The 15214-nt window shown below is 43.8% G+C and overlaps 1 protein-coding gene across 4 annotated transcripts; it reads right to left on the bottom strand.

Moving 5' to 3' along the window:
- Positions 1 to 290: 290 nt before the first annotated feature.
- Positions 291 to 10922, bottom strand: LOC120031024 (GMP reductase 1). 4 transcript variants are annotated; one of them, XM_038976548.1, is made up of 9 exons: positions 10362 to 10922; positions 7813 to 7932; positions 5423 to 5506; positions 4815 to 4988; positions 4508 to 4589; positions 2537 to 2643; positions 2265 to 2307; positions 1902 to 2061; positions 291 to 1218 (listed from the first exon to the last, which is right to left on the bottom strand). In XM_038976548.1, the coding sequence occupies exons 1-9, from the start codon at positions 10446 to 10448 to the stop codon at positions 1038 to 1040; spliced, it is 1038 nt and encodes a 345-aa protein (XP_038832476.1). In that variant the 5' UTR covers positions 10449 to 10922; the 3' UTR covers positions 291 to 1037. The 4 variants fall into 4 exon arrangements, with proteins under 4 accessions (XP_038832476.1, XP_038832473.1, XP_038832475.1 ...); XM_038976545.1 differs by lacking the exon at positions 5423 to 5506 and having other exon boundaries at positions 10362 to 10920; XM_038976547.1 differs by lacking the exons at positions 4815 to 4988; positions 5423 to 5506 and having other exon boundaries at positions 10362 to 10919.
- Positions 10923 to 15214: the final 4292 nt, after the last annotated feature.

The raw sequence follows: 15214 nt of genomic DNA, 5'->3' as shown, positions 1-15214 counted from the left end.
ACATACTCTAGTGCTCTGTTTTTCCCAGCCTGGTCTCATAGACTACACGTAACATACTCTAGTGCTCTGTTTTTCCAGCCTGGTCTCATAGACTACACGTAACATACTCTAGTGCTCTGTTTTTTACAGCCTGGTCTCATAGACTACACGTAACATACTCTAGCACTCTGTTTTTTCCAGCCTGGTCTCATAGACTACACGTAACATACTCTAGTGCTCTGTTTTTCCAGCCTGGTCTCATAGACTACACGTAACATAGTAAATGTAAATACAAATTCTGAAACACTCAATTTAGTATGATATGTTACATTTGGTATGGTTACATAAGACAGAAGGTTACTTAAGACAAAAAACGAAAGTAGGGTGGTTGGACAGGGTGGATGGGTAGGTGTAAAACGTGAACATCAAGCAACACAAAGGCTGTGTGTTTGAATAACATCACAGACAATTTGATCATTTTAGCTAATTAGCAACTTTGAAACTACTTACCAATTTTTTGCAACTACTTAGCATGTTAGCTAACCCATCCCCTAACCCTAACTTAAACCTAACTCCTAACCTTAATCCCTAACCTGGCTAACATTAGCCACCTAGCTAACATTAGCGTTAGCCACCTAGACACCTAGATAACCTTAGCCTCAACAAATTAGAATTCATAACATATCATACGTTTTGAAAATTCGTAACATATTGTACGAATTATAATTCGTAACATATCCGACGAAATGGAAGATGGACATCCACAAAAGAATACCATGCCAAACGTTACATATCATACTAATTGGAGTGTCACGGATATAAGTTTACTATGTTACGTCTACCCCTGAGTCCAGGTTGGTATTTCTCTCTGTTTCTCCTCTTTCTGTCTACTGTGTACAGGGAAAGTAACTGATGCATTTACATAAATATTGTTGTATATTCACACTTTTACATTTTAAATGAAATCAGCACAATTTAAATCAGGCATTAAGATGTGAAGTGCTAAACAGCCACAAGAAAGATCATGTCTGTCTGTCCGTCCGTCCGTCTATTTACTACTATGTGAACATGTGGCTGGCCTGCTGTGTGACTCTGATAAAGGTGGTCCTGCGACTGAGCTCCTTCAGTTTGGCAGCTCCTACGTAGGTGCAGGTGGAGCGCAGACCACCCAGAATGTCCCTGATGGTGGCCTCTACATCCCCCCTGTACGGTACCTCCACCGTCCTGCCCTCTGACGCTCTGCAGGAGGAGGAGGAGAGGGGTATGGAGGGATTGAGGAAGAGGGGAAAACGTGTCAATAAATCTATGGTCTTTCCATTGGGTTGATCAGGCACATTGATTTCTTAGTCTTCGACATCATCAACAGTTTTGTACTAAATAGACTAGAGCTAACTACTAAATGAACATTTTGTGAAGAAAATGTGTGTTCTTGCTTGTAAGTTAGTTAGTCATAAAAACTGAAAGGATACTGTATTTATATAGTGTGGGCGGAAGGTAGGCTATTGCAGGGGTTCCCAACCAGGGGTACAAGGACCCCCGGGGGTACTTGAGAAGACTCATGAGACCATAGGCCTCCTGGTAAAATGCACGAGGGGGTACTTCAGGGGTACTCCAGGCAGAGCTAAATTCAGTTGGTGGCACAGTAACCGAAGAAGGCTGGGAACCACTGGCCTAGCAGTTAGATCATTGGGCCATTAACCGTAAGGTTGCTACTTTGAAGCCCCGGCAAGGTGAAAACAATCTGCTGAAGGGCCCTTGAGCAAGGCACTTAACACTAATTTCTCCAGGGCCCTGGCTGTGACCTCACTCTCCGATGGCGTCTCAGGGAGAGTGGGATATGCCCCCCCCAAAAATAAAAAATTCCAATTCATATGTGTAAAACAGGACAGATATAAGCACCCACTAAATGAGTATTATTTGACCTGTACTCTGCCACTCCCCCGACATGTTTCTTCATGGCCGTGTCAGAGCTCATCCCATAGAACAGCTTGACCTTTCTGCCATTCTTCTCAATGACCTCCCCGGCACACTGGTCGTGGCCAGCCAGCATGCCCCCCAGCATCACAAAATCAGCTCCAGCGCCTAGAATCACACACACACACACACACACACAACCCTGTTGAGAGAGGGGCAGGCAAGGCAGTATCTTTGAGTGACACAACACAATGCATGCGTTCCAAATGCATCCTATTACCAATATAGTGCACTACTATGACCAGGCCCTATAGAGAATAGGACACACACAATGTCACTATGATAGTATGATTTATCAAACCAGGACTCACCAAATGCCTTAGCCACATCGCCAGGACAGCTGCAGCCGCCATCCTGGTGAGATAAAACAAAACATATTGAGCAAACATTGTGGAACGTTCAGTGGTTTAATCTCTCAAAGGGAAAGCCAGGCGTAACCCGAGCTCCAGCACCTTTAACCCCTGGGTTCGTTCAGATATAAATGTTGTGTAGATACATGTATTGTGCAGGTGCGTTGCACCCTCCTGAATCTGACCCAAGAGGTCAGAATGTCAGAAGGTTCTTGAGGTCAGAGGTCACTCACTGAGATGATGTGACCCTTCAGGCCGTGGGCGGAGTCTGCACACTCGATGACAGCACTGAGCTGGGGGTATCCCACTCCCGTCTTAATACGCGTCGTACACACAGAACCTAGAGGGGAATCATGACGTGTCAGTTTGTCAGGAGCTGAATGCACTCAGCTGAACTATTTCTCTCTCTTGAAGGGAGCCCTGGTGAACTCATGACTCCATATAGTGCTCTACTTATAGTGCACTATGTAGGGAAGAGGGTGCTAGAGTAACAGACAGAGTAACAGACAGAGTAACATAGTAACATAGAGTAACATACAGAGTAACAGACAGAGTAACATAGTAACATAGAGTAACAGACAGAGTAACAGACAGAGCAACAGACAGAGTAACAGACAGAGTAACAGACAGAGTAACATAGTAACATAGAGTAACAGACAGAGTAACAGACAGAGTAACATAGTAACATAGAGTAACATAGTAACATAGAGTAACAGACAGAGTAACAGACAGAGTAACATAGTAACATAGAGTAACAGACAGAGTAACAGACAGAGTAACATAGTAACATAGAGTAACAGACAGAGTAACAGAGTAACAAGGTAACAGACAGAGTAACATAGTAACATAGAGTAACAGACAGAGTAACATAGTAACATAGAGTAACATAGTAACATAGAGTAACAGACAGAGTAACATAGTAACATAGAGTAACAGACAGAGTAACAGACAGAGTAACATAGTAACATAGAGTAACAGACAGAGTAACAGACAGAGTAACATAGTAACATAGAGTAACATAGTAACATAGAGTAACAGACAGAGTAACAGACAGAGTAACATAGTAACATAGAGTAACAGACAGAGTAACAGACAGAGTAACAGACAGAGTAACATAGTAGCATAGAGTAACATAGTAACATAGAGTAACAGACAGAGTAACAGACAGAGTAACATAGTAACATAGAGTAACAGACAGAGTAACAGACAGAGTAACATAGTAACATAGAGTAACAGACAGAGTAACAGACAGAGTAACATAGTAACATAGAGTAACAGACAGAGTAACAGACAGAGTAACAGACAGAGTAACATAGTAACATAGAGTAACAGACAGAGTAACAGACAGAGTAACATAGTAACATAGAGTAACATAGTAACATAGAGTAACAGACAGAGTAACAGACAGAGTAACATAGTAACATAGAGTAACAGACAGAGTAACAGACAGAGTAACATAGTAACATAGAGTAACAGACAGAGTAACAGACAGAGTAACATAGTAACATAGAGTAACAGACAGAGTAACAGACAGAGTAACAGACAGAGTAACATAGTAACATAGAGTAACAGACAGAGTAACAGACAGAGTAACATAGTAACATAGAGTAACAGACAGAGTAACAGACAGAGTAACAGACAGAGTAACATAGTAACATAGAGTAACAGACAGAGTAACAGACAGAGTAACAGACAGAGTAACAGACAGAGTAACATAGTAACATAGAGTAACAGACAGAGTAACATAGTAACATAGAGTAACAGACAGAGTAACATAGTAACATAGAGTAACAAGGTAACAGACAGAATAACCGACAGAGTAACCGGCGGAGTAACAGGCAGAGTAGCGGACAGAGTAACATACGGAGTAACAGACAAAGTAACAGACAGAGTAAGAGAGTAACAGACAGAGTACCAGAGTAACATACAGAGTAACATACAGAGTAACAGACAGAGTAACAGAGTAACAGACAGAGTAACAGAGTAACAGACAGAGTAACAGCCAGAGTAACAGTCGGAGTAACAGACATAGTAACAGACAGAGTAACAGGCGGAGTACCAGAGTAACCGACGGGGTAACAGACAGAGTAACAGACAGAGTAACAGATGGAGTACCAGAGTAACAGACAGAGTAACATAGTAACATACAGAGTAACAGGCAGAGTATCAGACATAGTAACAGAGTACCAGAGTAACAGACCCACCTGGCCCAATACCCACTTTAATGATGTCAGCTCCTGCCAGGATCAGCTCCTCCACCATCTCTCCAGTCACCACGTTGCCAGCCTGACCACAGACAGACACACAGGCAGACACACAGGCAGACATAGTCATAGCATTTAGAATCCCTATACAGCTACCAAACCAACTAACTACCAAACAGGTGATAGTTTAACATTGCATGGCACATCACATTGCACATGTAAGAATATTTGCAGTAATTAAAACGACATAAGCAAATGAAGTCTTCAAAAGCTGTTCAGCTGTGTTAACTTGATGGAACGGCCTCACCATGATAGTGTGTTGGGGAAACCTCCCCCTGACGGTTTTGACAAACTCCACAAAGTGTTCAGAGTAGCCGTTGGCCACGTCCAGACAGATGAATCTGATGTCAGAGACGGTCTCCAGGACGCTGCACAGCTTCTCCAGGTCGGCTTGACCGCTGCCTGAGCTGACCGCTACGTGCTGAGGGGGACGGGGCAGCAGTGTGAGAGAACAACCAGGGTTGGAAGGATGGAGGTGCTACCGTAGAAATAGAATCCTTAGAACGGGTCTGGAGCCTCTGACCACGGCAATTTGACTGGTAAACTCATGGGGGAAACTCAAAATAGCTACCAGTGCGCACACATTATGGCATCCTTGACTTGTAAAGGGGTGGCTGTTCTAGCGATTATACTTCTATGGGTGCTACTATAAGCACTCCCATAACAAATCAGAGCACTAGTTCTTATAAGCATTGGAAACATTACCATGGGTCACCCACTATTTCCATAACAACTCCTGAATTCAATACATTGTTCACACCCTGAGGACACCACTGTTGCATGGGGTCATGAAAATACTGTGTGAAGACAATTCTAGCTGTCCTCCAAACATTGTTGTCGAGGATTATTACAAACCTCCAAACATTCTGGAAACTTGGCTGCAAAAGCCTTCCACTCCTCCACAGTGTAGTGCTTCTGCATGGCGGTAAAGAGAGTTTGCTAGAGGAGAATGTAGAGAAACAAGAAGAACGGAAATTCACAGCGTTACTTAGTCCTCTGGCAACTGACCTTTCACGTCATCACCCTGGCAACCCTTTCACAGGTCATCACCCCGGCTACCCTTTCACAGGTCATCACCCTGGCAACCCTTTCACAGGTCATCACCCCGGCTACCCTTTCACAGGTCATCACCCTGTCAACCCTTTCACAGGTCATCAGGTTGTCAAGACTTCACTGAAGCAGACCTGGGGATGACTGGACTTGTTGTTGTTGTTGTTGACAGAGAAACAACAGAACCACTGGAGTTTTTCCTGGTCTGATCACGTGGTCAGTAGTAACTCCCTGATCCTTACCATGGCATGTGTCCAGGTCTGATCACGTGGTCAGTAGTAACTCCCTGATCCTTACCATGGCACGTGTCCAGGTCTGATCACGTGGTCAGTAGAAACTCCCTGATCCTTACCATGGCATGTGTCCAGGTCTGATCACGTGGTCAGTAGAAACTCCCTGATCCTTACCATGGCATGTGTCCTGGTCTGATCACGTGGTCAGTAGTAACTCCCTGATCCTTACCATGGCATGTGTCCAGGTCTGATCACGTGGTCAGTAGTAACTCCCTGATCCTTACCATGGCATGTGTCCAGGTCTGATCACGTGGTCAGTAGTAACTCCCTGATCCTTACCATGGCATGTGTCCAGGTCTGATCACGTGGTCAGTAGTAACTCCCTGATCCTTACCATGGCATGTGTCCAGGTCTGATCACGTGGTCAGTAGAAACTCCCTGATCCTTACCATGGCATGTGTCCTGGTCTGATCACGTGGTCAGTAGTAACTCCCTGATCCTTACCATGGCATGTGTCCAGGTCTGATCACGTGGTCAGTAGAAACTCCCTGATCCTTACCATGGCATGTGTCCTGGTCTGATCACGTGGTCAGTAGTAACTCCCTGATCCTTACCATGGCATGTGTTCTGGTCTGATCACGTGGTCAGTAGAAACTCCCTGATCCTTACCATGGCATGTGTCCTGGTCTGATCACGTGGTCAGTAGTAACTCCCTGATCCTTACCATGGCATGTGTCCAGCAGTGTTTCTAATGACCACACCAGGTGTGTGTCTCATATGGCAACTCCAACACCATCATTAAGTTTGCTGATGACACAACAGAGGTAGGCCTGATCACCAACAACGATGAGACAGCCTATAGGGAGGAGGTCAGAGACCTGATCGTGTGGTGCAAGGACAACAACCTCTCCCTCAACGTGACCAAGACAAAGGAGATGATTGTGGACTACAGGAAAAGGAGGACTGAGCACGCTCCCATTCTCATCGACGGGGCTGTAGTGGAGCAGGTTGAGAGCTTCAAGTTCCTTGGCGTCATCACCAACAAACTAACATGGCTCAAGCACACCAAGACAGTTGTGAAGAGGGCATGAAAAAAACCTATTCCCCCTCAGGAGACTGAAAAGATTTGGCATGGGTTCTCAGATCCTCAAAAGGTTTTACAGCTGCACCATCGAGAGCATCCTGATGGGTTGTATCACTGCCTGGTATGGCAACTGCTTGGCCTCCGACTGCAAGGCACTACAGAGTGTAGTGCGAACGGCCCAGTACATCACTGGGGCCAAGATTCCTGCCATCCGGGATCTCTATACCAGATGTGGTCAGAGGAAGGCCCTAAAAATTGTCAAAGACTCCAGCCACTCTATTCATAGACTGTTCTCTCTGCTACCGCACGGCAAGCGGTACCGGAGCGCAAAGTCTAGGTCCAAGCGGCTCCTAAATTGCTTCTATGCCCAAGCCATGAAACTCCTGACCAGCTAATCAAATGGCTACCCAGACTATTTGAAAATCAATTTGATTTGACTATTGACCAGAGCCCTGTGGGAATAGGGTGCAGTTTGGGAATAGGGTGCCGTTTGGGAATAAGGTGCCGTTTGGGAATAGGGTGCCGTCATTTGGGAATAGGGTGCCATTTGGGAATAGGGTGCCATTTGGGAATAGGGTGCCGTTTGGGAATAGGGTGCCGTTTGGGAATAGGGTGCCGTTTGGGAATAAGGTGCCATTTGGGAATAGGGTGCCATCATTTGGAATAGGGTGCTGTCATTTGGGAATAGGGTGCCGTCATTTGGGAATAGGGTGCCGTTTGGGAATAAGGTGCCATTTGGGAATAAGGTGCCATTTGGGAATAAGGTGCCATTTGGGAATAGAGTGCCATTTGGGAGTAGAGTGCCGTTTGGGAATAGAGTGCCATTTGGGAATAGAGTGCCATTTGGAATGCACAATCCCAAACGGTACAGTGCTTACCTTGCTGAGGACCTGTGCCATCTCAAAGGTGCCCGTGGTGTCCATGTTGGCAGCGATGATGGGGATGCCATGGTAACTCTGCTTGGAATTACGGAACGTGAACGTCCTCCGTAGGTCCACCTGTGAGGAGGGGAGCACAGTAACAATAAATAATCAAAGTGTATCCCAAATGGGACCCTATTCCCTATATAGTGCACTACTTCTGACCAGAGCCCTATGTGCACTACATAGAGAACAGAGGGTGCCATTTGGGACGCAAGCCAATAAATCACACATTTTATTCATGAACGCCTTTCGAAACACCAAAAGGTAGAAATGCACATCATAAAAAGGAGGAATCGAAGAGGAAACCACACAGGCATTTAGCACTAGGAGTTGTGGGTAAACTGCCTGAAGTCAGGACAGTTGACATAACATGAGAGGATTGGGAAGACCAGTTAAGTTGTGGTAATGTATAACATACAGGTGATGTTTGCTGGGTTTGACCCCAGAGTGACGACCTGTATTGAAACTGTTTGAGGGTTTAAATAAGTTAGAACACTGGTATTGAAGTAGATTAAAAAATATTCATCATATTCATGTTCATATTTCTCCCCGAGACGTCTCTCCATCTGGGATAACATGTATGACAATGGTGGCAACAGATAACCTATTATCCATCCTTCAATCTAATTCAATTACTAATCAACGAACCAATGGCTGCTAGTGAGTGTATGGCCGTATGCTAAAAGCATAATATTGTGCCAACTACAGTAAAACGACACATAAACAAAAAGCCTTGATCTCAATCCTCTGATGATGATGTCTCATTGTTTCCTCAGCCTGCCTGGGTTCATCATGAATCAGCCTGAGCATCAGCCTGCCTGGGTTCATCATGAATTAGCCTGAGCATCAGCCTGCCTGGGTTCACCATACATCAGCCTGCCTCAGCCTGCCTGGGTTCATCATGAATCAGCCTGAGCATCAGCCTGCCTGGGTTCACCATACATCAGCCTGAATCAGCCTGCCTGGGTTCATCATGAATCAGCCTGAATGGGTCCATCATGAATCAGCCTTAATCAGCCTGCCTGTGTTCACCATGAATCAGCCTGTCTGTCTGGGTTAATCAGGAATCAGTCTGAAGCTCAGCCTGTCTGGGTTCACTGTGAATCAGCCTGAATCAGCCTGTCTGTGAATCAGCCTGAATCAGCCTGTCTGGGTTCACCCTGAATCAGCCTGTCTGGGTAAATCATTAAAAAAAATAATCAACTAGAACTTCAGATGTAGGACAGAACAGATTAACAGTGTCTCTGTCTACATCCCAAATGGCACCCTATTCCCTATATAGTACTCTACTTTTGAGAGCCCTATGGTGCATTATATAGGGAATAGGGTGCCATTTGGGATGCACACTCAGTGTCACACTCAGTGTCCCCTATGGGCCCTGGTCAAAAGAAGTGCACTATATAGGGAATCTAGTGCCATATGGGAATACGGTGCAAGGCTGACTCTCATGTCATGTTCTGTAAAAAAATATATATATAAAATAGAAACACCCACAAATCTAGTTTTTTCAACCAATCATTATTCAGTAACTGGTTCCAAAGCCTTGTTTCAGTTTCAAAGTGTTACCTGAACTTTGTTAGTAGGCCCAACAAAAGCTCTAATATGAGAAAACGGAGGAAGAAAATTCAGCCAACTTAAAGAGATGGGTTTGCTCTATTTGTCTCATATGTTCATTCAACTATAAATTATTATTTTTGGTATCTTACCTGAAAAAAAGGCTGTGGAACAGCCACAAATGTCCTAATAACGGCCTGTGGATTGTTGTCAACAATGAGGCATATTCCATTTAGTTAGCGTTTAACGCAGTGTGTCATGTATCATATCACGCCGTGTCATGTGTCATATCACGCCATTTCATGTGTCATATCACGCCATTTCATGTGTCATATCACGCCATTTCATGTCTCTTGTCATGTCTCTCATGTCATTACATAGCGGTATAGGTGTTGACAGGTGCTAGCCAGGCAGAACATTGTGAACTCTGTGCCAGGCAGGCAGTGGGAGAAGGCACAAAGACACACACACATTGACGTATGCACACACACACACACACACACACAAAGACCAACATGCAGAGTCAAACACACACAAGCATGCACGCACAGGCGCACACACACGCACATTCCAGCCTTGCTATGGGAAGGTGACCTCCACACACACACAGGGGAGGTTACTGTGCTCTGCTGTAGCAGGCTAAGGAACCAGAGTATGTTCTACACAGATATCCTCTACGTCACCAGTTCTAGATGGAATCCTATGGTATCTCTTTCACCACTGACCCTCCACAACTGACCAACCCAACACAGCTGGCTTGGGCTAGTTAGTATGTCATTTGTGATTCAACGTAGATTTGAACATTGTACATAAGACTTAATGTTCTTGGTCCCCTTGGGAGTCCACCATGGCTCCACCTTTCACGTTTCTGTGCTAACAAGGCAAAACTCATTAGACATCTACAACAGCAGCTATAAAGGCTGGTTTATAATAACCCATCCTCTCCTTACCTCTGACCTGCTCTTCAGGCTGCTTCTCTTGGGTCTGAACAGGACATCTTTAAAGTCCAGCTTCACATCCACGTCTATCCTGGGCATGATGGCCTGTCACCTCCGGGATGGTCCAATCCCTGTCCCAGTCCAATAAATCAGTAATTCTATAAATCACTAGATCAACATAGCCTGTGATCTGGTCTGCTGAGACCCAGACAGTAGCCAACCCTGAACCTCCAGATGCATCAAGTATTTATAGCATGCTAACAGGCACTCCTCTCCCAGCAGCACAAGCACCTATGGCTTTATTTGGCCTGCCCTCCTTTTCCCCTCTCTCTCTCTCTCTCTCTCTCTCTCTCTCTCTCTCTCTCTTTCTCTCACTCAGATAATTGAGAGCAGTGCAGAGGGAGGCAGCCGCAGTTGCAGCAGTAGTAGTAGTGGTATTGTCACTGGCCATCTGACACACATTCATGTCAGATGGACCTATCACTGCAGAGAACAGCACAGCTGCTGACAGAACCAGGAAGTGCTGGAGTCAGTCAACATCCTCAGAGGGGATGGGGTGAGGTATATACACTAAAACATTCACAAGGTGGGAAACCCCCCCCCCCCCCCAAAAAAATGTATGGGTCACTGAAGGCCAAATTCTGTGCATTACTTTGCATTAATTCTATGTGTTATTATCCTATGGATAAAATGATCATCGTCATCCTCTTCATTGTATCATTCTATTCATCATCGTCACCATGATCATCAACTATATAATCAAAATAACTTCTCAAATATTGAGAAAACGGCATGGAACCTGAATTGCACAATGAAATAGGGTTTATTACCCAACTATACCACTAGGTGGGGAAAGAGAGTTTCTTTTCAAGAGGAAAAGGCTGGAGTACAAACTGTTCCAAAGTCCCACAAAGAAATGTCCAGATAACTGTGGACTGTATCAACAATGAGACATATTACATTTAGTTAGTATTTAACACAAATGATCACCTTAACAAATTATGATATCTTCACCCTGCATCCCATAGGCTTTGAGGAACTTTGATGAATTCAACAAAAAGTTATTCAAATGAGCAGTTGTTCACCTGTTTACATTGTGTGTAGCCTAAAGTGTTTTTTTTTTTTTTTTACATTTGTCAAATGAATATTTTATTTCTCCCATTTTAAAGTATTGAATTGGTTATCTTTCAAAATCATCAAATTGGATCAAATTGTTGAAAATCCTAAACCTGGCCATAAGCCTTCCCTTTCACCATCTATTTCCTCAAGTCTATACAGCAGGTGATGAAGATAACCCAGACTACCATCATCTATAGGTTCATTGTACATTCTATCCTGACAATGATTGGCACTGTATACTTTGGATTTAAATAAATGAAAATCAGAAACCTGGCCCCCAGGGCTGCGTTACCTCCTGTGTCCCCTTTTTGGTTCTTGTGTTTTCGGTTTGTTTGTGGTTTGAATAACTTGCAATGGTTTCAGATGTGTTCCTGAGCCAGAGAACAGTCACTGTAACTAGAAAGAGGAACAGTACATTCCAAACCTAATGGAACCATGACTATTAAATATCTATTAAATGTTCTGGTCTCAACTCCACTGAGCCTGCTCAACCCAGATCCAAAAGAAACCATCACTTTTCCACCATGTGACAGAAACATGGTTACTGACATGTCACTCTTGTAGTCTCTTGCTAGGCACATTGTCATGGCTGCTGGGTTGGGGACAAAAGTAACGCAGTGTTAAAATGAGCATGAGCCAAGCAGCCAGAGCAAGGCAGTTAACCCACTGTTCCCCCGGGCGCCGAAGACGTGGATGTTGATTAAGGCAGCCCCCCCGCACCTCTCTGATTCAGAGGGTTAAATGAGGAAGACACATTTCAGTTGAAGGCATCCAGTTGTACAACTGACTAGGTATCCGCCTCTTTCCCTTATGATAAAAACATAACTGGCCTACTTCAAGGGGTCTCTGAGCAAAATACACTTTTACAATTGCCCCCAGTGTCCCCTAATCACCGATGGAAGTTGTCACTCAGATATCTGTCTTTAGGTTATCAGTAACAGCATTGCTCAGTGCAAATGCAACGCCATTAGGATCTCTATGACATCTTGAGACTAGTCCACAACTGATAGAAAATGCTCACAAATGAAACATTAAGTACAAAAAAATATATTTTATTAATACTTGAAAATAAATATGAAAGCTTGGTTTAATTTCAACTCATTAAAACATAGCTTTAAATACAGAACAGAACCTTAACTAAATAAATCTTTGATCAACAAATTGAAATCCATTGTTCAGGTACATAGTGTAAATAGCTATTTAAAAAGAAATGAAGACCTTTGGTAGAGAATTCTTCTCCATTTCATTTAACCCTTATTTTACCAGTTAAGTTGACTGAGAACATTTTCTCATTTACAGCAACGACCTGGGGAATAGTTACGGGGGAGAGGAGGGGGGATGTATGAGCCAATTGGCAGCTGGGGATGATTAGGTGGCCATGATGGTATGAGGGCCAGATTGGGAATTTAGCCAGGACATCAGGGTTAACACCCCTACTTTAACAATAAGTGCCATGGGATCTTTAGTGACCACAGAGAGTCAGGACACCTGTTTAACGTCCCATCCGAAAGACGACACGCTACACAGGGCAATGTCCCCAAACACTGTCCTGGGTCATTGGGATATTTTTTTTAGAGCAGAGGAAAGGGTGCCTCCTACTGGCCCTCCAACACCACTTCGAGCAGCATCCAGCATTCAGAGCAAGCCAGCAGTGGGATGCCGGGTGGTATGAGAAGCAATAATGTGACTTCTGTAGACTGGTAACAGGCCTGGTATGGTACCTTTTTTGAACTCGCTGCAGGTCAGAAGATAAATTGAGTAACTCATCTGTGGAAGACAGTGGGAACATCCATCCCAACTGACACCCTATATAGTGCACTACTTCATTACAGCCCTATGAGCCCTGATAAAAAATAAAATAAAGACTATTTAACTGGTCTGGTACACTCTTCTAATCTAATGTAATGACTATTTCAACACTATGGTCAGAGACATCACATTTTGCTGATATACCGTTTGTATATGGCAGAGATAAAGATATCAAAATACAATGGAGTGTAAAGTATACATATATTGAACAAAAAGCTTATTTCTCTCAAATTGTGCACAAATTTGTTTACATCCCTGTTAGTGAGCATTTCCCCTGTGCCAAGATAATCAAGAAGCTGGCATATCAAGAAGCTGATTAAACAGCACAATCATTACACAGGTGCTGGGGACAATAAAAGATCGCTTTAAAATGTGCAGTTGTCACACAACACAATGCCACAGATGTCTCAAGTTGAGGGAGCGTGCAATTGGCATGCTGACTGCAGGAATGTCCACCAGAGATGTTGCCAGAGAAATTAATGTTCAGAATGCTACTGTATGCAGTCATATAGCACCTCATACAGTAGCACACTACTACTACTACTACACCAATACTGCAGTACTACTACACTACTGGTATACTACCCCTGGTATACAACTACTGCAGCACTACTACAGGTATACTACTAGAGCACTACCCCTGGTATACAACTACTGGTATACAACTACTGGTATACAACTACTGGTATACTACCCCTGGTATACAACTACTACAGCACTACTACTGGTATACTACTAGAGCACTACCCCTGGTATACAACTACTACAGCACTACTACTGGTATACTACTACAGCACTACCCCTGATATACAACTACTGGTATACTACCCCTGGTATACAACTACTGCAGCACTACTACTGGTATACTACTAGAGCACTACCCCTGGTATACAACTACTGCAGCACTACTACTGGTATACTACTAGAGCACTACCCCTGGTATACAACTACTGCAGCACTACTACTGGTATACTACTAGAGCACTACCCCTGGTATACAACTACTACAGCACTACTACTGGTATACTACTACAGCACTACCCCTGGTATACAACTACTACAGCACTACTACTGGTATACTACTACAGCACTACCCCTGGTATACAACTACTACAGCACTACTACTGGTCTACTACTACAGCACTACCCCTGGTATACAACTACTACAGCACTACTACTGGTATACTACTACAGCACTACCCCTGGTATACAACTACTACAGCACTACTACTGGTCTACTACTACAGCACTACCCCTGATATACAACTACTGGTATAGTACCCCTGGTATAGTCCTACTGCAGCACTACCCCTGGTATACTACTACTGCACTACTACTGGTATACTACTACTACAGCACTACCCCTGGTATACAACTACTACAGCACTACTAACGTAAACTCACGTAAACTCGTACATCACTGTGGTCCGTACAATTGCCCTTATTTTAGCGCCCTAAAAACGTAATACTTCCAGATCAACTGTAATGTCAATACCATTGTAGAGCACAATTTCTCCCCTTTCCAACATAATCAATTACATGACCTAAACGCTGCACGTTTCTGCATAATTCAAGCAGGCAATGAGCCCCGTCGTGTCTTTTTAAAAATGGCGGGTGGGGAAGCGAAACTAATGCGTGATAGTGAGAAGGAGAGATATTGTGTGGAAAATTGCTTTTTTTCACTCAATCTGTCCAACTTATCACCTTATCGCCTCTAAAATGTAAATAAAACACTATGAAGAGTTTATATAATGTGTCATTACATACCTACTTGAAGGTTTGTGTCGAATTTTAATCGGGTTTTTAGGGCGGTGCTAAAGTGATCTTAGAAGTAAACAGCGGCTTTGAGAATGATGATCGTATGCAATGATGACGCAAAAAATGACTAGGTATCCCCCCTTACCCCCGTCACTGTCCATTTCTTGTTTTTAAACGATG

This window comes from Salvelinus namaycush, chromosome 37, assembly GCF_016432855.1.
Source record: "Salvelinus namaycush isolate Seneca chromosome 37, SaNama_1.0, whole genome shotgun sequence".
In the NCBI taxonomy this organism is placed as follows: domain Eukaryota; kingdom Metazoa; phylum Chordata; class Actinopteri; order Salmoniformes; family Salmonidae; genus Salvelinus; species Salvelinus namaycush.
This window is presented reverse-complemented; position numbering and strand designations above follow the sequence as displayed.